Source organism: Mirounga angustirostris, unplaced genomic scaffold (genome assembly GCF_029215605.1).
Source record: "Mirounga angustirostris isolate CCGP_5_RB_7025 unplaced genomic scaffold, mMirAng1.0.hap1 SCAF_8, whole genome shotgun sequence".
NCBI lineage: Eukaryota > Metazoa > Chordata > Mammalia > Carnivora > Phocidae > Mirounga > Mirounga angustirostris.
The window spans coordinates 28,811,665-28,835,026 of record NW_026991716.1 but is presented as its reverse complement, the minus strand read 5'-3'; the positions used below and the strand labels follow the sequence as shown (position 1 = coordinate 28,835,026).

Genomic DNA, 23,362 nt, shown 5'->3' with positions numbered 1-23,362 from the left:
GGTAACTGGGAGAGGGAGAAGCAGGCTTCCCACTGAGCAGGGAGCCCGATGTGGGGCTTGATCCCAGGACTCTGGGATCATGACCTGAGTCGAAGGCAGACGCTTAACAACTGAGCCACCCAGGCGCCCTATATATTTTTATTTTATGCTTTACTAGAATGCCAAAGACATCTGTGATACAAAATGAGTAAGAATCGCTGCTGTAATCTCTTTCTCCCCTCATCCCTTTGGACCTGGGGTGGCAATATCCCTTGGGATTCCCCTATATTCCACTCACCTTTGTAAATAAACTAGCACCTCAAATTAGCCTAATTTTTAAAAAAATTTTAAAGATTTTATTTATTTATTTGAGAGAGAGGGAGTGCATGAGCGGGGGGAGGGGGCAGAGGGAGAAGCAGACCTCCTGCTGAGCAGGGAGCCCCATGTGGGCTCAATCCTGGGACTCCAGGATCATGACCTGAGCCAAAGGCAGACACCCAACTGATTGAGCCACCCAGGCGCCCTCAAATTAGCCTTATCTGAGGGTGCTGTTTCCTGTTGGGACTCTGACTGATACAATGTGCACATGCACATATGTAAGTGAGTATGGGGGGCTGGGAAGAAGTGGATTTCTGCAGCTTTATTTCTCACTGTAAATGGGCAAAAGGGCTTCTTGTGTATGCACCAGACTCGGGAGCTTGGTTAACAAGGTGCTCTCCCTGAAGCAAAGCCGGGAAGCATTGGCCTTATTGAAAGACTTTGCTTTTCTGAAAAGTTTCCCTGGGCGCCTGGGTGGCTCAGTTGGTTAAGTGTCTGCCTTTGGCTCAGGTCATCGGGCTCTCTGCTCAGTGGGGAGCCTGCTTAAGCTCCCCCTGCTTGTGCACTGGTACGTGGTCCCTCTCTCTTCTGACAAATAGAATTTTTAAAAATAAATAAATAAAATCTTTTTTTTTTCAAGATTCTATTTTATTTATTTGTCAAAGAGAGAGAGAGCACCTGTGTGTACAAGCAAGGGGAGTGGCAGGCAGAGGGAGAAGCGGACTCCCTGCTGAGCAAGGAGCCCGATGCGGGACTTGATCCCAGGGCTCTGGGATCATGACCTGAGCCGAAGGCAGCTGCCCAACCAACTGAGCCACCCAGGCATCCCAATAAATAAAATCTTTTTTTTTTTAAGATTTTATTTATTTATTTGAGAGAGCGAGAATGAGAGAGAGTACAAGAGAGGGGGGAGGGTCAGAGGGAGAAGCAGGCTCCTCGCTGAGCAGGAAGCCCGATCCCGGGACTCCAGGATCATGACCTGAGCCGAAGGCAGTTGCTTAACCAACTGAGCCACCCAGGCGCCCCCAATAAATAAAATCTTAAAAAAAAAAAAAAAACCGTCTTGCGGGGCTTTGAGGGGAGCGTAGCAGCAATTTACTCCTAAATTTCACCTTTTGTCTCCTGGAAACCATATCCAGCAATAATGAGATTGGTCACACACACAGGCATGCGTGCTACGTTTTCACTGCAGCTAGGAGACACAGCATGCCTACAGACTCAAAGTTCTGTGTTTGTGTGCCCAGATTCCATATCCAACAGGCAGTCCCCAGCAGTGCCTCAGGGAAAATCAGGAAGAGAGGAAGGGCCCAAGTGACAGTTCTGAAAAAATCAAATATTCCTTCCTGGGAGGAAAGGCCTCACCTTGAGAAGGAGAAGCTGAATGCAGGATGGACCAAATGTACTCAAGTACTGGTAAAGGTGGAGAGAGAATGTTTTGAAGTGTCCAAAGGGACCCACAGGTGGTGCATCTCAGAAAGTACCAGCAAGGGACGCGTGGGTGGCTCAGTCGGTTAAGCATCTGCCTTTAGCTCAGGTCATGATCCCGGGGTCCTGGGATCGAGCCCCACATTGGGCTTCCTGCTCAGTGGGAAGTCTGCTTCTCCGTCTCCCTCTCCCTCTGTCTGCCACACCCCCTGCTCATGTTCTCTCTCTTGCTCACTCTCTCTCTCAAATAAATAAATAAAATCTTAAAAAAAAAAAAAATTAAAAAAAAAAAGATGCCTGGCTGGCTCAGTTGGTAGAGCATGCAACTCTTTTTTTTTTTTTAATTTCTTTTAAGATTTTATTTATTTATTTGACAGAGACACAGCGAAAGAGGGAACACAAGCAGGGGGAGTGAGAGAGGGAGAAGCAGGCCTCCCACAGAGCAGGGAGCCCGACGTGGGGCTCGATCCCAGGACCCTGGGATCATGACCTGAGCTGAAGGCAGACGCTTAACGACTGAGCCACCCAGTGCCCCAGAGCATGCAACTCTTGATCTTGGTGTCCTGAGTTTGAGCCCCATGTTGAGCATAGAGTTTACTTAAAAAGGGAAAAAGAAAAAAAGAAATGAACAGAGATTCTGTTTGATTAACTATGAGAAAAAAGGTAAAAAAGAGCAACATAGAATCTTGCCGTTTGCAACGACGTGGATGGAACTAGAGGGAATTATGCTAAGCGAAGTAAGCCAGTCAGATAAAGACAAATACCATACGATTTCACTAATACGTGGAATTTAAGAAACAAAACAGATGAACATATGGGAAGGGAAGGAAAAATAAAAAAAGATAAAAACAGGGAAGCAAACCATATGAGACTCTTAACTACAGGAAACAAACTGAGGGTTGCTGGAGGGGAGGTGGGTGGGGGGATGGGGTAATTGGGTGATGGGCATTAAGGAGGACACATGATGGAATGTGACTGGGTCTTACATGCAACTGATGAATCACTAAATTCTACCCCTGAAGCTAATAATACACTATATGTTAACTAAATTAAATTTAAATTAAAAAAAAAAGAGCAACACAATTTACTGACAGATAACAACACACCAGAAATACATTGCCAAAAGCTGGTGGAAATTGTAGCCCAAAATTCCATCATGAATTGAAAAACAACAAAACTTGGTAAAGCCATTTAGCAGTGAAGGAAGGACACACATCAGAAATGCAAGTATTCAGTGAACAGATGGTGGATAACAAGAGGGTAGGGATGGGAACAGGAGGAAAGATACAGAAGAAAAATACAAAACTATTTCAAAAATAAACACTGAAAGAAAATGAACACTGAATTTCTTGGGAGAATAAAGACATAATACACATATTTGTAATTTTTAAAATCATAAATGACTGCTGTGCAATGTTTTTTTCTCTTTGTTAAATATTTTATTTATTTATTTGAGAGAGAGAGAGTGAGTGAGTACAGCAAGGCAGAGGGGCAGAGGGAGAGGGAGAAGCAGGCTCCACACTGAGCAGAGAGTCCGTTGCGATGCAGGGCTTGATCCCAAGACCCTGGGATCATGACCTGAGCCGAAAGCAAATGCTTAACCGACTGAGCCACCCATGCGCCCAAAAATGTTTTTTTTCCTATTTTTTAAATTTGAGTAGTTGTTATCATGAACAAAAGCTGTGAAATGCTTTTACTGTATTGACTGAGATAGTCACATGGATTTTCCTCCTTAATCTTTTAATGTAACTAATTGTATGGACAGAATTAGGAAGTGCATGAATCGTGAATTACTTTCCTAGGATAAAGACTGCTTGGTTAAGTTGTTTTTTATTACTTATTCAATTCTGGTTTAGGTTTGTTAATATATTTTTTAAAGATTTTATTTATTTGAGCGCCTGGGTGGCTCAGTTGGTTAAGCATCTGCCTTCGGCTCAGGTCATGGTCCCTGGGTCCTGGGGTCGAGCCCCGCATTGGGCTCCCTGCTCAGCGGGGAATCTGCTTCTCCCTCTGACCTCTCCCCTCTCATGCTCTCTCTCTCTCTCAAATAAATGGATAAAATCTTAAAAAAAAAAAAAGATTTTATTTATTTATTTGATAGAGAGAGAGCACAAGCAGGGGGAGCAGCAGAGGGAGAAGCAGGCTCCCCACTGAGTAGGGAGCCATCCCAGGACCCTGAGATCATGACCTGAGCCGAAAAGAAGACTAAGCGTCTAAGCCACCCTACCCAGGCACCCCTGTTAATATTTTTATTAAGTTCTTTTTTTTTCTTGCATCTATGTTCATGAGTGAAATTGTTTCATGGTTTTACTTTCTCAGATTGCCCTTGCCTGGCTTTTGTATCGAGGTTACATTAATCTCATGAAATAAGTTGAGAAACTTTTCCTGTTTCCCAATCACTAGAACAATCTTTAAATGATTGGAATGATCTGTCTTGAAGGTTTCATAACTATCTGGGCTTGGTGATTTTTTTTTTTTGATGGATAAATTTTTTTTCTAAGTTTATTTATTTATTTAAGTAATCTCTACACCCAACTTGGGGCTCGAACTCATGACCCAGAGATCAAGAATCACGTGCTCTTCCGACTTAGCCAGCCAGCCACCCCATTGATGGCTAAATTTTATTTTTATTTTTTATTTTTTTAAAGATTTTATTTATTTATTTGAGAGAGAGAATGAGAGAGAGAGAACAAGAGCAGGGAGCGGGAGAGGGAGAAGCAGACTCCCTGCTGAGCAGGGAGCCCGATGCGGGACTCGATCCCGGGACTCCAGGATCATGACCTGAGCCGAAGGCAGTCGCTTAACCAACTGAGCCACCCAGGTGCCTGATGGCTAAATTTTAAACAACTGATTCAATTTCTTTAGTGGTTATAAGTATATCAGGCTTTTCATTTTTTCTTAAGTCAGTGTGGTCATATATTTTTCTAGAAAATTCTTCATCTTGGGGTGCCTGGGTGGCTCAGTCTGGTAAGCATCTGCCTTTGGCTCAAGTCATGATCCTGGGTCCTGCGATGGAGCCCCGCCTGCTTCTCCCACTCCCTCTGCCCCTCTCCCCACTCATTCTCTCTCTCTCTCTCAAATAAATAAATAAAATCTTAAAAAAAAGAAAACTATTCATCTTATCAAAATTTGCAATGTATCTGGGCGCCTGGGTGGCTCAGTCGTTAAGCGTCTGCCTTCGGCTCAGGTCATGATCCCAGGGTCCTGGGATCGAGTCCCACATCGGGCTCCCTGCTCGGCAGGAAGCCTGCTTCTCGCTCTCCCACTCCCCCTGCTTGTGTTCCTGCTCTCGCTCTCTCTCTGTCAAATAAATAAATAAAATCTTTAAAAAAAAAATTTGCAATGTATCTGACATTATATTCCCTTAATTATTTATTTTTGTGTGTGTATGCCATTTCTCCTCTTTTCCTTTTTTGCATAATCATTCTGGTCAGAGATTTTTAATATTAGTAATCTCTGTAAGTATGTAAAATATTACATATTTTGTAAATATTTAAAAACGTTTCCTGCTCTATTGTTTCTTTTTTATTTCATTAATTTCTAAAAGTATCTTTATTATTTTTCTCCTTAATTTTTTATAATTACTTTGTGCTCTTTTTCTAATTTCTTTTTTTTTAAGATTTTATTTATTTATTTATCAGGGAGAGAGAGAGAGGGAGTGTGTGCATGAAAGCACAAGCAGGGGGAGCAGCAGGCAGAGGGATAAGCAGACTCCCTGCTGAGCAAGGAGCCTGATGCAGGACTCCATCTCAGGACTCTGGGATCGTAACCTGAACCAAGGCAGACACTCAACCGACTGAGCCACCCAGGCGCCCCTCTTTTTCTAAATTCTTGAAATACCTGTCCAACTCAATGACTTTCAAACTTTCTTTTTTCTTTTATTTATTTTTTTAAAATATTTTATTTATTCATTTGAGAGAGACAGAGAGAGGCAGAGAAAGCACAAGCAGGGGGAAAGGAAGAGGGAGAGGGAGAAGCAGACTCCCCGCTGAGCTGGGAGCCAGACATGGGGCTTGATCCCAGGACCTGGAGATCATGACCTGAGCAGATGCTTAGCCATCTGAGCCACCCAGCCCCCCTCCTTTTTTTTTTTTTGTAGATTTATTTATTTATTTGAGAGAGAGAGAGAGCGAGCATGAAGTGGGGGAGGGGCAGAGGGAGAGGGAGAAGTAGGCTCCCCTCGGAGCAGGGACCCCTCAACAGTTTAGATAGGCAGGATTTTCACTGTCGTTCAGTTCAAAATATTTTAAATTCTATTATTATATTTTCTTTAACATTTGAATTATTTAGAGGTAGGTTTCTAAAGTTTCAAAATACATTAGAAAACACTTAAAAAAATTTTCCAAACATATAATAAATATTCTTTGTTACTGCTCTTAAATTGTCATGGCTTTTGGTCAGCAATTGTATTCTATGATTTTGATTCCTTTTTCTAAATGTCTTTGTCGTACCTGAAAAGAATGCGTATTTCCTACTTTTTCGAAGATTCTACGTATTTACCTTAGATCAAGCTTGTTAACTATCCGGTTTCACTCTTCTTTGTCTTTCATAATTATTTGCCTGTTTGATTTACCAGTTTCTGATGGATGTGAGTTAAAGTTTTCCTTTAATATTTTAGATTAATTTTTTTTTTTTAAATAAAGAACCTGGCACAGAGAATCTGAGGGTATCTGGGAGTGGTCCCAGCCAGCCTTGGTGGAGCCTGGGAAGGCTTCTCAGGAAAAGACCGATCGCTCCCAGAGGAAAAAGGCAAGTGCCTTGCAGCCTTGACTCATTCTCCCACACAGAGAGAAATGGAGGAGAAAGAGAATGAAAGATGGGTTGGGGGAAAGAGATGTGCTGGGAAAATGTAGGGAAAGATGGGGAGGCAGAAAGAAATGTGGAGAGAAATGGGGGAAGAGACAGAAGGATGGAGAGAGAGGTGCCTAGCACATGGAAGGTGCTCACCAAATATTTGTTGAATGAATGAATTAGTGAACAAGCAGATGGGTGGGGGGGGAGTGAGTAAAGGTGTGTGGAGAGATGTGGGGTGTGGATAGAGACACAGGGAAGAAACAAATGATATGAATAAAGATGGTGAGAGGAAAGAGTTGTGGACAGAGATGTGGGAGATATGAGAGAGAAGGGGAGGGGAAAAGGAAGGCAGAATGTCCGGCATGTGGAAGGAACTCAGTACAACCGCTGTTGAATGGATGGATGAGCCCCAACACTTGGAGACGGAGGTGTAGAATGGATATTGAGAAGAAACCACACTGTCCATCAGAGAAGCTATTGTACTCGTTTTATCCTGAGATGACAAGGCCCTTAACTAGCAGTGACAATTAAGAGGTGGGAAGATACTTGAGATATTTTAGAGGCAGAATGGACAGGACTTAGAGATTGTTTGGATGGGGAAATTGAGGGAAGGCAGAAAAATATAAATCCCAGGCTTTTGCCTTAAGTGATGGGGTGGATTCTGCTTCCATGCACTGACATGGGGACTCTAGGAGGCTGATGCAGTTTGGGTGGGTACTGATGATTTTGAATTGCCTGTGGAACACTCTGGAGGAGATGTCCCGAGGACAGCTAGATATTCTGGACTTGGACCTCAAGAAAGAGGCCTCAGGTGAAGGTGTAGACTGAGATGGAGATACAGACTGGAGTCTCGACAGAGAATATGCAGTAGTTAAAACTGGCTAAGACAGGATTGCCTAGGTAAGCCCCACGGTAGGTGCTCGCAGTTCGCTGAATGAAAGTGAGAGAGCGGCGCCTGGGTGGCTCAGATGGTTAAGCGTCTGCCTTTGGCTCAGGTCATGATCCCAGGATCCTGGAATCGAGTCCCGCATCGGGCTCCCTGCTCCTTGGGAGCCTGCTTCTCCCTCTGCCTCTCTCTTTGTCTCTCTGTCTCTACTGAATAGATAAATAAAATCTTAAAAAAAAAAAAAAAGAGAGAGAAAGAACCCAAAAGTCAGCCAACAGCTGAATCATGTGAAAGCACATGTATAGGGTACAGGAGTCTGGAGGGACTGAGGCCTAATTGCTTTTATTTCCCTGGGAAAGGGGAGGTAAGATTCCAAAGTGGAACAACTTCCATGGTGACATGTAGAATCAAGGTGATGGTTGGAGTAGACCAGGGAAAGCAACTGTGAGATCAGTATATTGAAAAATCATTTGTTGGGCACCTGGGAGGCTCTTGATTTCGGCTCAGGCCATGCTCTCAGGGTTGTGGTATGGAGCCCCGAGTTGGGCTCAGTGCTCAGCATGGAGTCTGTTTAAGATTCTGTCCCCCTGCCCCTCCCCTCACCTCACACACACTCTCTAAGAAAAAAGAAAGAAAAGAAAAATCATTTACAAGTTGTGTACAAGAATGTTCATACCACCTGCTTGTACATCATCAGATGAGTGGATAAATAAACTGTGGTACTCAGGAAAAAAAAAAAAAAAGGAACAAAGTACTGATACACACAACAATAGATGAATCTCACAGACTTTATACAGAATGAATGAAGCCGGATACAAGAGTGTATACTATGTGATCACACTTATACGAAGTTCAAGAATAGAGGTATAATATAGGGATATACATTTATAGGGGTATAAATCAGTAGTTGCTTCTGGGAAGGGAAAGGGACTGACCAAAAAGAGGCATGGGAGAATTTTCTAGAGTGATGGAAATGATCTGTATCTTACTTGCAGTGTTGTTTACAGGGGTGTATAGGTTTGCCAGAGAACACTGAACTGTACACTTAAGATCTGTGCACTTAAAATTTTTTTAAAAAAAGACCTGCATTTTGCTGTATATAATTATATCTCAGTGTTTAAAAATATCATTTACGTGGACATGAAGGGAGTAGAGATCACCACCGGTGGAGTGGGGGTGAAATAGAGAGGAAGCTGGAGAGTTAGGTGCCTGCTCTTGGTGAATGTGAAGGAGAATAGACCTTGACGGCAAGGGGGCGGAAGGTGGCGGGGTCCATTGCATGAGCCTCAGAGGAGAAGCTGTGGTCAGAGACTGAAAGTGGAACGTGGGGGCTGCTAATTCATTGAAAATGTTTATAAGGACTTGGCCAGAGGAGGAGTTACCTGCATCTTACCACTCCCAGCACAGGAGGAAATCCCCGGTAAAATGGGATCACAGTGCTGGGATTCCAGAGTTCCTTCTGTGCCTTCACCTCTTTTCCTGCTCTGAGCTCTGACCACCTTCAAGGCAGCCCATGGGTGGGGTGTTAAAGAAGTTAGACCAGAGGGTGCCTGGGTGGCTCAGTCGGTTAAGTGTCTGCCTTCGGCTCAGGTCATGATCCCAGGGTCCTGGGATCGAGTCCCGCATCGGGCTCCCTGCTCTGCGGGGAGCCTGCTTCTCCCTCTCCCACTCCCCCTGCTTGTGTTCCCTCTCTCGCTGTGTCTCTCTCTGTCAAATAAATAAATAAAATCTTTTAAAAAGTTTCTTTTGAAAAAGTCCATCCTTGGGCTGATTAGTGCAGCAGTTCCCATCCTGCAGGTTAAAGTTCCCTAGAGAGTCTCAGAGCTATTGAAAGGGTCCCTGAATCTACACGTATGCCAGGATTTATTCTAGATGGACTTAAAAGAAATCCAAGTACAGTCTTGGGAATCCACAACATTTTTGGATACTGGAAATCTTGGGTAGAGACAAGAGATGGAGAGAGCAAGGTATGCTTGAGTTCGGGCACAGCTGTAACAATGGTCATCCTACCCCGGACTGGGGAGGGCCTGGGGCAAACCTACCGAGCATCCCATACCATGAAGTCTGGAAATTGACAGATACTGTTCTCATCTCACAGATGTGTGAGCAATGGAACCAGGACGCCAACTAAGGCTGACTTGACTTCCAAGCCACATTGTCCTGGGACAGGGAGCAGTGCCCTGTGTGGGTACCGTGAAAGTATGGAGTTTTCCCTTCGGGCCGGTTGCCCATCCCACCCTCACACTCCCCCTCCACCGGTGGTGATCTCTACTCCCTCCTCAAACTCTGGACTTCTCATCGTTGAGTAGAAGAGACAATTTCCTCCACATTGACTCTCTGGGTGGACATGGGCTGTTGATCGGACGAGGCAAGGTAAGGGGACTAGGCCGAAGCTGGAATTAAGGCCCATTAGGGAAAAACCACCTAGGGGCATCTCAGGCCTCCCCATGCTCTGTGGCCAGCAGGGGGCAGCCCTTGCCTTGCCAAGGGCACCTGCGTCCCACACCCTCAGGTTAGAGGCCCAGAGGAGGAAGCCCTGGCTACTACTGGAGAACGGTTGAGTCAGTCCTCCCCAGATTATGTGGCGTGGGTGCTTGTGTAGGTGGTTCGGAGAGGTTAAATAATTTGTTCAGGATCGTATAACTAGTTTGTGGAGGGGCTGGCCTTTGAACCCAGGCTGACTCCAAGCCAGCATTCTTTTTTTAAGATTTTATTTATTTATTCATGAGAGACAGAAAGAGGCAGAGGGAGAAGCAGGCTCCCCACTGAGCAGGGAGCCCGATGAAGGACTCGATCCCAGGACCCTGGGATCATGACCTGAGCCGAAGGCAGACGCTTAACCCTCTGAGCCACCCAGGCGCTCTCAAGCCAGCATTCTTAACCATGACGTTGCTGCTTCTCCAAAACAAAACTCTAGATCACTGCAGGGAAAAATGGGAATTTCACAATGTATTGTGAAACAGAGCTAGAGACAGGGACCCTCAGGGAAAAAGATGTATTAACATCAAAGGAGCCAGAGAGAACTGTGCGCTGAGGGCTGGGCCCATGCCTTCCCTGGCATTGTTCATGTAATCCTCCTCTTCTATGGGCTGTGCGGTCTCATGTAGGTGTGTAATGCATATACAAGAATGTGTGGTATGTTCTTGTACCAATCCCTGTATAACCTTGGAGTTATGAACTCAAAGTCTTTCCTTTGTGTCTTTAAGAATATTTTTCATGTAAGGGCACTTGATAGTTTCTCAAGAAATGCTAGCTAAACAGTGAACAAAATAACAGAGTGGGTTTACCAGTGAGTGACAAGTACTTGCAGAACACAATGAGTAAAGCGGACCTCAGTGAGAGGTATATTCCTTTAATGGAGATCTGAATATGAATGAGTCCAGACCTCTCCATCCGTTGCTTTCACTCAGCCAAACCACCCAAGTCTACACGATCTAAGTAAAACAGGTTGATTGCTATGCAAATGAAGCTTCCAAAGTCCCTAGCAACCGCCCGCCGCCACCACCAATCAGCTTGCTTCTCCTAATCCCCTCTATTATAGAATTTCTAGAGCAGTCCTAGGGGTGAGCCAGCCTAGAGGGAAGGGAACAGATGGGGTGGGCCTGGGCACTGCTGAGCCAAGACGAAGGGGGAAATAGGTTAGCTCTGGGCCCAGGAGGGCTCCTGGAGGCTTATTCTGGGTAAAGCGTTGGTCTTCTCGAAACTCAGGAGGTAGGGGAACCACATCCTGGTCTCACCCACCCACCCTAGTGTGAGCTGCCATCTCAGCCCTCCCTTCCCCCTCAAACACTTAGGCCACTGGACCATGTGTTGTCCCCGCCTCCTAGCGACCCAGATACTGCCATCAGCAGCATCCTCTCTCCTCAAGGAGGCATGCATGTGATGCCCGAGGTCCCAGGCAATTGAGGTCCTTGATAAGTGATGTGTGAGTCCTGTGTGTCATAGGACGCTGCCCACCTCCAGCTGGTGCTGACCAAAGGCCTGGCCACGAGCACTAGATTGTTCTTTCTCCACCCAGACCTTACTTCTCAGATCCCCTTTGCCAACTGGAACACCCTCTGACATGACCCGGATGCTATTGCTCATCTTTATCATGGTCCATCCAGGTGAGAGGGCTTTCTCCCAGAACCCTGAGGGGTGTGGGGCTGGGAGGAGTGAGGATGGGGGAGGCTGACATTGAGGCCTGAGGGGAGTGGCCCAGAAAGGAGAGTGGGAGCGGGTGGGGTCCTCTGGAAGCGGAAGCAGTGTGGACACCCCCAGTTCACAATTCCCTCCATTTCTCCTCTTTTGTTGCCCACTGGGAGGGTCACACCCCAGCTTCCATCCCAGCGGTCCTTTCTTCTCAGCCACCATCCTAGTAAGATAGAGTTGAAGAACCAGTATAAAGAGCTTGAAGGGAGGAAGAGGTGAAATTTTTTTTTGAAGGGGTCAATTTTAATTTGATGAGCTTAATAAGCCTATTAAACAAGGCTTATTATCTAGGGTCTAGATGTAATTAGGAGTTTGGGAGACCTAATTAACTCTGAGGGAAGTTTCTCAGTGAAACTGATTTTAATTAACTGAGGGACGTTAACTATCAGCCATATCCATGAACTAAATGCAGTGTGGACTCCAGACCCACAGCTTTAGCATCAGCTGGGAACCTGGGGCAAATTCTCAGGCTCAACTCTAAACCCAAGGGGGGTCGGGCCCAGGAATCTGTCTTAGCAGACACTCCAGGTGATTCCGATATGCTCTCAAGCTTGAGAACCACTGAAATAAGAAGAATGGCAGGTAAATTTCACGAACTAGAGAATCTAATTGGAGATTTTACAAATTGCTTTAATTCATCCATTTGGTTGAGTTAAAGAGGGATTTCAATCAATTATTGCTATGTCTTCACCTGAAGACTCAATTAGTTAATGCTCTTTAACAAAAAACAAAGTAGCAAGGGTGGTGTACTGTATACGGTATGCCATTGGTATGAAAATAATACCTGGAATAATATAGTTAATTATTAGTTAGCTAGGCAGCCACATTCATTAATGAGCTCCAATTTCAATGGGACAGGTTAAGTTTCAGCAAGACATTACTAGTAAATGTGGCTGGACAGTGATGGGATGGGGTGAGGATGAGTGTTGGTATAGGAAAGGATTTGAAAAGCTATTTATTTTTTTTTTTAAGATTTTATTTCTTTACTTGACAGAGACAGCGGGAGAGGGAACATAAGCAGGGGGAGAGGGAGATGGAGAAGCAGGCTTCCTGTGGAGCAGGGAGCCCGATGCGGGGCTCGATCCTAGGACCCTGGGATCATGACCTGAGCTGAAGGCAGACACTTAATGACTGAGCCACCCAGGTGCCCTGAAAAACTATTTAATAAACAATGTTAAGAAATGAGGCTGGTGGAGAGCAAGGGGTTTCATGGGGTAGCAAAGTGCTTGATCCTCTGGGTCCTCTGTGGGTGGAGACACAGCTGGGATATTCTACTGCAAACTCTCTTGTCCTTTCTCTATATTGTAACCAGAGAGGTGTTTTTCTGGGTCTTCTCTTTGCCTGCCAGGATCCTGTGCTCTCTGGGTGTTCCAGCCCCTGGAAATTCGTACCCAGGAGGGCACCGCTGCCTTCTTGCCCTGCTCCTTCAATGCCAGCCAAGGGAAATTGGCCATTGGCTCTGTCACGTGGTACCGGGACAAGGTGGCCCCAGAGAAGGAAGTGAGGAATGGGACCCCAGAGTTCAGGGGCCGCCTGGCCCCTCTTCCCTCTTCCCGTTTCCTCTATGACCATCAGGCCGAGCTGCACATCTGGGACACCCAACACTGTGACGCTGGAGTCTACGTGTGCAGGGTGGAGGTGCTGGGCCTAGGTGTTGGGATGGGGAATGGGACTCTGCTGGTGGTAGAGAAAGGTGAGATGGGAGACCCCACTCTTCCTGGAAGTTGGGAGTCTTTCCCTGAGGCCCCCTGCTCTCTGTCCCTCCCTGGGTCTGTGCCTGCTTCTTCCTTAGGTCCCCCCTTCGCCCCTTCCTTCTACCACCCCCATGCAGGACCTCCTCGGCTAGGGGCCAGCACAGTCCTCCTCCTTCGGGCTGGATTCTATGCCTTCAGCTTTATCTGTGTGGCCATGGGCAGCACCATCTATTACCAAGGCAAATGTAAGGAAGGGGGCTAGGGCAGTGTTGGAAGAGAACTGGAGGAGGGGGAGACAGAGAGCAGCCGGAGGAGGGCTGCGGCGCCCACCGAGCAGCTCCTGTGGTCTCTCCTGCAGGCCACCGTCACCTGGGAACATGCCGCCACTTCTTAGATGCCGCTGATGAGTGATTCCAGACCCCAGGCATCCAACTGTCTTCAAGAGACCCCAATAAATCTTCCTCTGCCCCGCCACTAATGCCTTCTTATGAGTCTCATGTGTTTCCTTTTCCATTATCCAGGTACCACAATATGCCCCTCTCTGGGGTCCCCCGACTCTTAACTCTCTCTTCTACCAAGCCTGGCCTAGAAAGGTCCAAGGAGCGAGCTTCCCGGTAACCGTGCCTGGAGCCCCCTCCCATCATCATCCCAGGGCTCAGCACCTCCACCTTTCTGGGGTACAGGAGGCTGAGGCGGATTCTCCTGAGAAATGGGGAGTATCAGATCTGATGAGTCCTACATGTCAACTCCCCATTCCAGCCACGCCCACGTGTGTACTCTTTCTGGCCTTCAGGGGAACTTGGGTCCCTCAACACCCTTCTTCCCCTGAGAAATCACTACTCAACCCCAGAACGGGTGGGAAGATAAGTCGCTTAAGTTTTGATGGTGGCCGTGTTGAATGGGACGGAGTTGAGTTGGACTGAGAAGCCTGAGACACAGAAGGTGGCAGGACATGGTTTTACTGGGTGGGCCACAGGGTCCACCTGGGTTCAGGGAGGCGTCTGGGGGAGCTCCGCTGGCTTAGTTCTTGGCAATGCAGGCATATTCGGTGCTGGGGTCCTCCTTGGCACCTTCCCTGTGGCTGAGGTCAGGCCTCTCCCTCCAGGGCATGGGCAGCAGAGATGCATAGTGGAGCTCTTGCTCCGAGAGCTGGGCCTGGGGCCAGGGAGAAGGTGCTGCTGGGAGGTCGCCAGAGGAGCCCCTTCCCCCGGTCCTTCCCACAGGCTGCTGCCCACCCCCCTGTACCTCACTGCCTCCTCAGCGCCCCCGCCCTCTGTCTCTGCCCACCTGAGCCCCTGCTCTCTTCTCTCGTTGCCTCTTCTCCCTGGGTCTCTGTTGTTCTTATTCTCCCTCTCTTTCTCTTGCCCTGCGTCTCTCTCGTTCTCTCTCTCTGTCTCTCTAGTTTCTTCCTCTCTCTCCTTTCTGTCTTATTCCCTTTTCCTTTCTCTACACCATTTCTCTCTACTCTTCTCATTCTTACTTCTCTCTCTCTGCCTCTCCAGCTCTCTCATGCCCTCCCCGCCCCCCCCACCCCCGCTTTCCCTTGCTTCTCTTGCCTCCACCCGCCTCAGCCCTCAGCCTCCTCTTGCCCCCATCACCCGCTTCCCGGCCCCCAGACTCACCCAACTCCTCTCCAGCCTCCTCACTGGAAGAAAAGAAGAAGCTCAGCAGGCCCCCCCCCCACTCCCCCCACCCCAGAGGGTGTTTCCTCACTTGCTGACATCTCTGTGGTTCCCATGGCCAAAACCCCAGCCTCCCTCTTTGGATACTCTTGGCTCCTCTCTCCCACCCTCCTCTCCCAGGGCGGGTGGGAACTGACGGGCACTTCTGGGAAAGCAGTAGGAAAGGGTGTGGGTGGGGGCAACCCGGGGCACTGCTGTGGGCGATGGGGCTCACCTTTCCGATGGAGCCGACACAGACAGGCGGACACAATGACCATAGCCAGGAGCAGGAGCCCCCCCAGCCCCAAGCTCCCGCCATATAGGTAAGGGCATAGTTCTGCAGGGAAAAGGGTAGGTATCAGGGACCCATTTCTCCCTTCGGCTCACCCCATCCTCCTGGTTATCTCAACCTCCGTGGGTATCTCAGCCCTGCTCTCCAACAGTTTTATTTTTATTTATTTATTTATTTTTAAAGATTTTATTTATTTATTTGACAGAGAGAGACACAGCGAGAGGGGAAACACAAGCATGGGGAGTGGCAGAGGGAGAAGCAGGCTCCCCGCGGAGCAGGGAACCCAACTCGGGGCTCGATCCCAGGACCCCGGGATTATGACCTGAGCCGAAGGCAGACGCTTAACGACTGAGCCACCCAGGCGCCCCTCTCCAACAGTTTTAGAGGCAGAAAAACATACTCAGATTCTTCACCCCAGATCGGGTTACCTCACCTCCTACCAGAGGTGCCCATCTCTCACAGGTTACCTCACTTACCCCTCAGAGGCTTCCCACTGCCATCCCTGCTGTCTCTGGGTCTCCCCATGAGGTCCCTTGCCCACCCGCACCAGTTGTCCCCTGGCCATCTACTCAAGAATGCACATATACTGCTTTCTATCCTCTGTTCGCTGCATACCCTCCACCCTCCTTGTGCAGCGGGTTACCTTACCTCTGTCCTTACAAGCTGCCATTAGGTCAAGCACTGAAAACTGACCTGGAGGTCAGGAAACCTAGCCCAGCTCTGCTAGGCTAAATGGCCTGGGCCAAGTCACGTGCCTCAAGTTCCTCATCTGTAAAGTGCGGGGCCCTCTGTTACAACTGTTCCAGGGCTGAGGAGCCCCACTGATGTGCCAACCCTGACCTGGGCACTTTCCCTTTGTCATTGCTAATCCTCACAACATAGGGTATTACGGTGCCCGTTTCCCCGGTGAGGAACCTGAGACTCGAGTCGAGACTCTTACAAGAAGGTTCAGCCTAGAAGTGGCAGAGCTGGCCTGGAACCCCAGAGCTCCAGAGCACACCCCTTTTCCACTGTCTTAGGCTGACTAGGTGGTTCATGGGGGTCTCTCCAGCACTGGGTAGTTCTAGGTTCTGGTGAGGGGCTGACGGAGGAGGAGAAACCAGGGTTTCCGGTGGTGTGTGTGTGGACCAGTGAAACACAGGGAGCTACCCGGCAGCTGGGGCCGCTCCCTCGGCCCAGAGCCGCTCTGGGGAGCAGGGCCCTATGTGGCTGGTGTGGGGAGCCACTTCCCACGGACAGATACTGCTGGGGCTGAAGTGGGGCATGGAGGAGTGTCTGGGCCCCATAACTTCCCCTCAGACACTTCCTGCCCTGCAACCACTGGTTCCTGTTTGAGGGCAAAGAGGGGGGTCGCTGACTTCATGCTGCCAGAGCCAGCTGCACTGACCAGGGTCTGGAAACTGGGACCCTCCTGGGCTCAAGAGGAATGCTGGGGTGTGGGGGGGGGTTGGGGAGCAGAAACAGGTGGAGAGGAGGACCTGTGATCGCCATGAGGGGAAGTGGAGGCAGAAGTGGATTGTATTTAATTCTTTGGGAGCAGAGACAGAGGCTGGACAGCAGATGCCTCCAGGGCTCAGGGAACCCCAAAGCCATACTCTCTTCCGTCATCTTAGCTTCACTTCACTGCAGGGCGTGACTGCCTCTCCCTGCCCCGTTTTTCCCCACCAGGGCTCCTGCTCTCTCCCAGCTTATCCAGAGCCTGTGGCCTGTGGGTAGACAGACTCCAGACTGGCCGGAGCTGCCTGGGTGGAGAGGTGTTGCCACTTCAAACATTCTAGCCCCTCCTCTGGCTAACGTCTCCCCTAGTCTGGATGCCTCCCTAGCTTCATCAGGAGAGGAAGTTAGGCTTTGAAGGTTAGGGTTACAACATCTTTTCTTTCAGACTCCTGGGACTGTAACTAAGCCTATAATCCCCCACAGCTCCAGCCATCCTATTGATTCTGCAAGTAGTCAGTGAGTGTATACCTCCTCTAGGTACCTTCCCTGATTAATTTTTCCCCAATTACCCCTCACACTGCATCCGCTGAGAGCTCATGATCCCAATGTGTACGTGTAGACACACACCCAGGCTCCCACATCAGAGTAGGAGCTCTGGTAGATTTGGGGAAACTTGCCTGGCGTTCTGGGGCTGTATCTAGCAGGGCACTTGAGTGATTAACGAAAAGAATCAGAGGCAGCTAGGCTAGATAGATGTACAGGAGTATATGAGTACTGTTGATAGTCTAGGACAGAAAGCTGGTGACAAGTTGGTGTTGGGAAAGAATGGGGGCAATCTTGGTGGACTGCCTGTAGGAGGCAGCATTCTGATGTTGGGCACACAAATAAGGGCAGTGATCCGAGACCTTCTGGACAGAGACCTGGATGAAGGCCTCTTAGTGGCACTGAGATAGAGAGGGAGATGGGTGCTGGAAGATTGCACACCCAGTCCTTACGGAGAGTGAAGACTGAGGAGCTCATGTGGGGGCAGGAGGTAAGGAGGGTATCTGTGCCTGGGTCCATATGCATTTGCATTTCCTTCTTCAAATTCAGAAACTTTCTGGCATTTCTTCTCTCTCCCCCCAGCTACAATGTTCCCCATTTTGGACAGCAGGTTACGGTTTTGTTTTTTTTCACACATTTTATTATTAAAATGTTCAAACAGAACAAAATTGAAATAATTTTACAGTGAATATATCCCTACCACCTACATTCTAAAATGGACAGTTTTCTGTATTTGCTTTATCACATACCTATCAATCTATATCATTTTTTGGATACCTTTCAAAGTTGCAAACATCAGTACACATTTTACCCCTAAACCTCTTACCATGCTTATTGGTGACTCGAGTCCAGCTTTTGTTTCCCCATTTCTTTTTTGAGGAAGGCAAGATTTACATACATTAAAATGCACAAACCTGAAGTCAGTACTCAGGGTTTTTTTTGTTTTTTTTTTTTAAACTGTCTTGTGGTCAAGGCTCTGGAGCCAGACCGCCTGGGTTCAAATCCTGACTCTGCTACTCCTGTGTGGCCTTCTATAAGTTCCTTAACCTCTCTGTGCCTCAGTTTCTTCTTAGGGTTTTTGTCAGGATTAAAAGAATTATTATATATAAAGTGTGTAGATCAGTGGCAAGCACTTGCTAAGTGCTATTTGTATAATAGCTATATTATTATTACTAATACCTAATCACAGAGATGTCATCAAGAAGGGGACATGATCTGAGACCACCTCCAACTTCCGTGGACCTGGTCTTTCCTCCCACTGCACTGTCTACCATACCATTTGTTGCTGCTCTGTTTTGCTTCCTCATTCATTCATTTGTCCTTCCTTCATTTATTCCTAAACATGTAGTCAGCACCTGCTAAATGGATGGATCTCATTCTAGACAGCAAGCTCTTTGAGGGTGGGGCAGTGCCCTATTGCTCTCCCATCTACCCTCTGTGGAGCAAGGGAGGTAATGCTCATTTCCATCCCTCCTCAGTGAGTCAATGGTCAGTGGGGAGGCTGAGGCCCCTTTCAGTTGCTATTTCTGTGGACTGGCTTAACTCTGCTTCTCACCAAGTTCTGGGGGTTAGGGGTGAATGAGGGAATGGAAGGAGGAGATTTGGTCTAGTGCTGGCTTAAGTTCTTCTCAAGGACCTGGATATCCATCTCTCAAGACCTCAGTTCTTGTCCTCTTCCAGCCCTTGACCTCAGGGACGTGGACACAGCCCTCCTTCCCAGCACCCACCACTGGGGTGTAGAAGAATGCAGACTGCTCTGGAAATCTGGTGTGCGGTGTTCTCCTCGCGCCGTTCTGCTGCCTGACTCTCTGTAAGCTACCTTCCCTCCCTGGGCCTCAGTTTCCCTCCCTGCTGAACCAGATCTCTAAGGCTCCCTCCAGCTCTGCCCTACAAGCCTGTCACTTCACCCCAACTTCTTCCCCAGTTCAGAGAACCCGGGCATCCAGCTGCCCCACCCCAGCTCTGGGTAAACAGGAAGCTGGGTGAGGGGAGCAGGGGTGTGCGGAAAGTCCCAGCCAGGTGTGTGGGTCTATGGGGAGGGGGTGGCCCCACCCCTGAGGTATGAAAGCCCCCCTGCCCTGGTCCTGGCTCAGTCTCAATGGGGGCACTGGGGCTAGAGGGCCGGGGTAGGAGGCCCCAGGGGAAGGGCTGCCTCCTGCTGGCTGTGGCGGGAGCCACTTCCCTGGTGACCCTGCTGCTGGCTGTGCCTATCACTGTCCTGGCTGTGCTGGCCTTGGTGCCCCAGGAGCAGGGACGAGGACTGGTGAGTAGCTGCAACCAGCCCTGCAGGGGTTGCGTGCTGCTGATGCTCACTTGCCTCTAGCTACGCCTGGGGCTCTCTTGTCTCATCCTGCTCAGTTGGCTTGGCTGTCCCTGGTGGGGATGCCTTGTCTGCCTCTTTGCTGGTCCTCTTTCCACTGTCCCCGCGATGCTGTTGTGTCCTGAAAGCTCCAAGCTCCTTCCTGGTTGTCTGGCTGTCTCTTCGCCTCTTCCCAAGACATACTCAGGCCCCCGTCTCTGAGTACATGTGCCTCGCTTGCTCTCCCTCCCAGGGAGATGTGTGTTGGGGGTGGGACTGGTAGGAAAGACCCCAGGCCTGGAGCTTGGGTCTGCATTGGGAGGGGTGGGGTGGGCATCAGCCAACACTGAACTCTGGGCACTGTGACCCCACCCCCCAGGTAACAGGGACGACTGACCCGGGGGCACAGGCCCAGGCCCAGCAACGACTGGGTAAGAGCAGACCATCTCCCCCCTCCCCTGCTCCAGCCCTTCAGGAATGCCCAGCTCCCATCCATCTGCATCCCCGGGAATCCCGCCCTGGCGCCCTGTCCTCTCAGGGGGACCATGCATGGAAGGCCGCCCTGGCCGCCAATAGTGGACTCTTCCCCCCTTCCAGGGTCACAGGAGCTGCCAGAGGAGGAGGCAGAAACAGATTTCAGCTCCAGGCTCCCAGCCGCCCACCTCATAGGTAAGGATCTCATAGGTAGTCCAAGGGACCGGCGCTGCAGCCCACAGTTAGAGTCCCTTTGCTCTGTCATTGCAGGGCTCGGTTTCCGACCTGCTTCACCACCTCTGGTCCCTAAAGTGCCCACCTTCCGCTCCTCCCGCAATCCATCTTCTTGCTTCCCTCCTGGAGCTGTCAAAACCCTGCCTGGATCTCCCCACCGCCCCACCACCGCGCTCCGCACCCCACACTCGGGTGCCCTTGGTCCCCTCCCCCAAAACACTGCAGAGGGGGCGCCGCGCGCCCTCGCCCCGCCCCCGGCTCGGCTCCTGCAGGGGGTTAAGAGCCCCCACTCTCCCTCCTACTCACCCTCTCGGAAGTCCCGGGCCTGGATCCTTCCCCCAGGATCGGCTTCCCGAGCGCCGACGGGCCCCCGTTTCTCCGCAGGCGCTTGGACGAAGGGGCAGGGGCTAGGCTGGGAGGCGAAGAAAGAAGAGGCGTTTCTGAGGAGCGGGACGCAGTTCTCGGGCGCCGAGGGTCTGGCGCTCCCGCAGGACGGCCTCTACTACCTCTACTGTCACGTCGGCTACCGGGGCCGGGCGCCCCCTGCCGGCGGGGGCCTGCCGGACCGTTCGGTCACGCTGCGCAGCCGGCTGTACCGGGCGGGGGGCGCCTATGGGCCGGGGACGCCCGAGCTCCTGCTCGAGGGCGCAGAGACCGTCACCCCGGTCTTGGACCCGGCCCGGACGCGCGAGTACGGGCCCCTCTGGTACACGAGTGTGGGCTTCGGCGGCCTGGTGCAGCTCCGGAGGGGCGAGAGGGTGTACGTCAACATCAGTCACCCCGATATGGTGGACTACAGGAGAGGGAAGACCTTCTTCGGGGCGGTGATGGTGGGGTGAGGGCGGGGATCAACGACTGCCTGGTAGGGACGTGTGACTCAGCCGAGATATTGGGGACCCAGACTCCAGGGACCCCGTGGCAGTGGGGAAAATGCAGGAGACTGCAAACTGATGGCGAGCCTGAAGAAAATAAAGAATGTAAAGCAGCTTTAGTGGTGCCGAACACGGGCGTCCAGGTGCTCACATGTCTTGATTCAGGGTGGGTACGCGAGGGGCCGTTACATAGTCTCTAATTCTGGTTGCTCGAAACAATTCACACCACTTCCTATGGCCTCTGCCCTCTGAGAAGGAGATCTGCTCGTTTCCCACCCACCTCCTAGCTCTGAATGAACTTGCCCCAGCATTAGTCCAGTGGGAAGGTAGAAGAAGGGGATCTCCCTCAAACCCCAAAGCATCTCCAAGCCTCCTCCTTCGCAGATCCTCCGAGTCCTCACCAGACTCTACCTGCATTCTTTTCTCTTGGGTCCCTCCCATCAGTGACAGGAATCCTGACAGGGGAAGGCCAGCCCTGTTCTGAGGAACCAGGCTGGGGAGAAGGAGTAAAGCCCTGAGGGCCTAGCACTTCTTCCCTGCTGCCTGCCTGGCTGCCTGAAAACCCCTTTAGCCACTATCCCACAATCCACTGTCCTCCAAGGAAGAACACACAGCTCATTGGGTGTGAGGGAGGAGGCCAAAAGATAGGGCCTGGGACACCAGGGCAAAGCTGGGGAGGAGAGGGAGAAAGTCTGGGGCCCTTGGCCTTATGCAGGGTGAGATGGAACGTCTTCACCCCTTGTTCACCCCTCGGGTCCGCTTTCCGCACGTTGGCAGGTGTGGGGGCCCAAGGGTGAGTAACAGCAGCCCCCTCACCCCAAGCACCCCATGACCGACTTTCAGCTCCAGACTGAGGGAGGCAGAGAGGGACCCAAGGCCCTATCTAGGTCACCCCAGTGGGTCATCCCACCCCTGCGGCATACCACACAATTTTCCCCTGCCCAGCAGCCTGGCAGGAAGGAAAGCCCAACTTCGGAACCCGGTGGGGACTCCCACTCTCTGGGTCTTCATTTCTTTTCTTTTATTATTTATTTTATTATTTTTTAAAGATTTTATTTATTTGCGAGAGAGAGAATGACAGAGAGCATGAGAGGGAGGAGGGTCAGAGGGAGAAGCAGACTCCCTGCTGAGCAGGGAGCCTGATGCGGGACTCGATCCCGGGACTCCAGGATCATGACCTGAGCCGAAGGCAGTTGCTTAACCAACTGAGCCACCCAGGCGCCCCCCCCTTTTTTTTTTAGATTTTATTTATTTATTTGACAGAGAGAGACAGTGAGAGAGGGAACACAAGCAGGGGGAGCGGGAGAGGGAGAAGCAGGCTTCCCGCTGAGCAGAGAGCCTGTTGCGGGGCTCGATCCCAGGACCCTGGGATCATGACCTGAGCCAAAGGCAGACCTTAACCAACTGAGCCACTCAGGCGTCCCTGGGTCTTCATTTCTGACTCCATATTTGTGTGTGACTCTGTGTCCAGAAGAACTTTCCTGAGGAGAGAGGGTGCTTTTCTCTTTCCAGCCCATCTAGCTCATGACCCTCCCCTCATCATTCACCAAGAACATATGTGAGAGTTGGCTTGTGAGTCCTTCACTCGCATCCTATTCCTGTTTTTAAATTTTCTTTCGTCTCTTCAATTCCACTCACTGAGAGACGGAAGCAGATAGAATGGCTGGTGGCTGGACAAAGGAAGAAAGTCAGAGTTCACTGAGTGCTTACTCTGCCGAGTGCTATGCTGGGTGCTCTGATTTAGCTTAGGCCTTCTATTCTCTTGTGGCCCCATATGCGGGGGGGGTGGGCCTGCCTTCATGGGGAGATGAGGCTCAGTAACTGATTCAGGTTGTACAGTTAGGGCTGCTGGGGGAGCCTGGGATCCGGCGATTTGGGGCCCTGATGCCTGAAGGTCTGGAAGTCCTTTGGCTGTGATTCAGGTGCCTGAGAATGTGGCCCTTCCCAGACTCTCTCTTGCAGGCTGCAACAGCAGGAACAGCAGGAAATCTCACCTGACACTTGAGGTGCAGGACTTCCCCATTGGAATTCCCAGAGTCGGAAATTCCCACGCCCTGAGGGAGAGGTATTAGGTTCAGGCTCCAGTTTCCTGGGGGAAGGGCCTATTTGCCCGGGCTTTGTTATATGCAAGGTCTCCTGAGCCCCAGTAGTCCCCCGAGTGGGAACTGTGTTCAGGGATCTTTTTTTTTTTAACTTTTATTTGTATTTATTTTATGGGTTCAGGGATTTTTTTATTTTTAAGATATATTCATCTATTTGAGAG

At 50.0% G+C, this 23,362-nt stretch overlaps 3 protein-coding genes across 6 annotated transcripts in view; 2 read left to right on the top strand and 1 right to left on the bottom strand.

Moving 5' to 3' along the window:
• Positions 1 to 20,674, bottom strand: part of AIF1 (allograft inflammatory factor 1) — a 31,386-nt gene extending 10,712 nt beyond the window's left edge. For all 3 annotated transcript variants that reach the window (XM_054505777.1, XM_045866542.3, XM_045866543.3), the window contains exons 1-3: positions 20,534 to 20,674; positions 15,184 to 15,285; positions 14,910 to 14,932 (exon numbers count right to left, since the gene is read on the bottom strand). In XM_054505777.1, the coding sequence (XP_054361752.1) occupies positions 14,910 to 14,932; positions 15,184 to 15,281 (121 nt within the window). In that variant the 5' untranslated portion in view covers positions 15,282 to 15,285; positions 20,534 to 20,674. The remainder of the gene's footprint in view (positions 1 to 14,909; positions 14,933 to 15,183; positions 15,286 to 20,533) is intronic.
• On the top strand, positions 11,466 to 13,760 carry NCR3 (natural cytotoxicity triggering receptor 3). Its single transcript, XM_054505657.2, has 4 exons — positions 11,466 to 11,508; positions 12,906 to 13,286; positions 13,425 to 13,532; positions 13,646 to 13,760. Exons 1-4 carry the CDS (start codon positions 11,466 to 11,468, stop codon positions 13,696 to 13,698), a joined length of 585 nt encoding a protein of 194 aa, XP_054361632.2. The 3' UTR covers positions 13,699 to 13,760.
• Positions 19,319 to 21,223, top strand: LTB (lymphotoxin beta). 2 transcript variants are annotated; one of them, XM_045866540.3, is made up of 4 exons: positions 19,319 to 19,483; positions 19,899 to 19,950; positions 20,117 to 20,188; positions 20,612 to 21,223. In XM_045866540.3, the coding sequence occupies exons 1-4, from the start codon at positions 19,319 to 19,321 to the stop codon at positions 21,064 to 21,066; spliced, it is 744 nt and encodes a 247-aa protein (XP_045722496.1). In that variant the 3' UTR covers positions 21,067 to 21,223. The 2 variants fall into 2 exon arrangements, with proteins under 2 accessions (XP_045722496.1, XP_045722497.1); XM_045866541.2 differs by lacking the exons at positions 19,899 to 19,950; positions 20,612 to 21,223.
• The last annotated feature ends 2,139 nt before the right edge of the window (positions 21,224 to 23,362 follow it).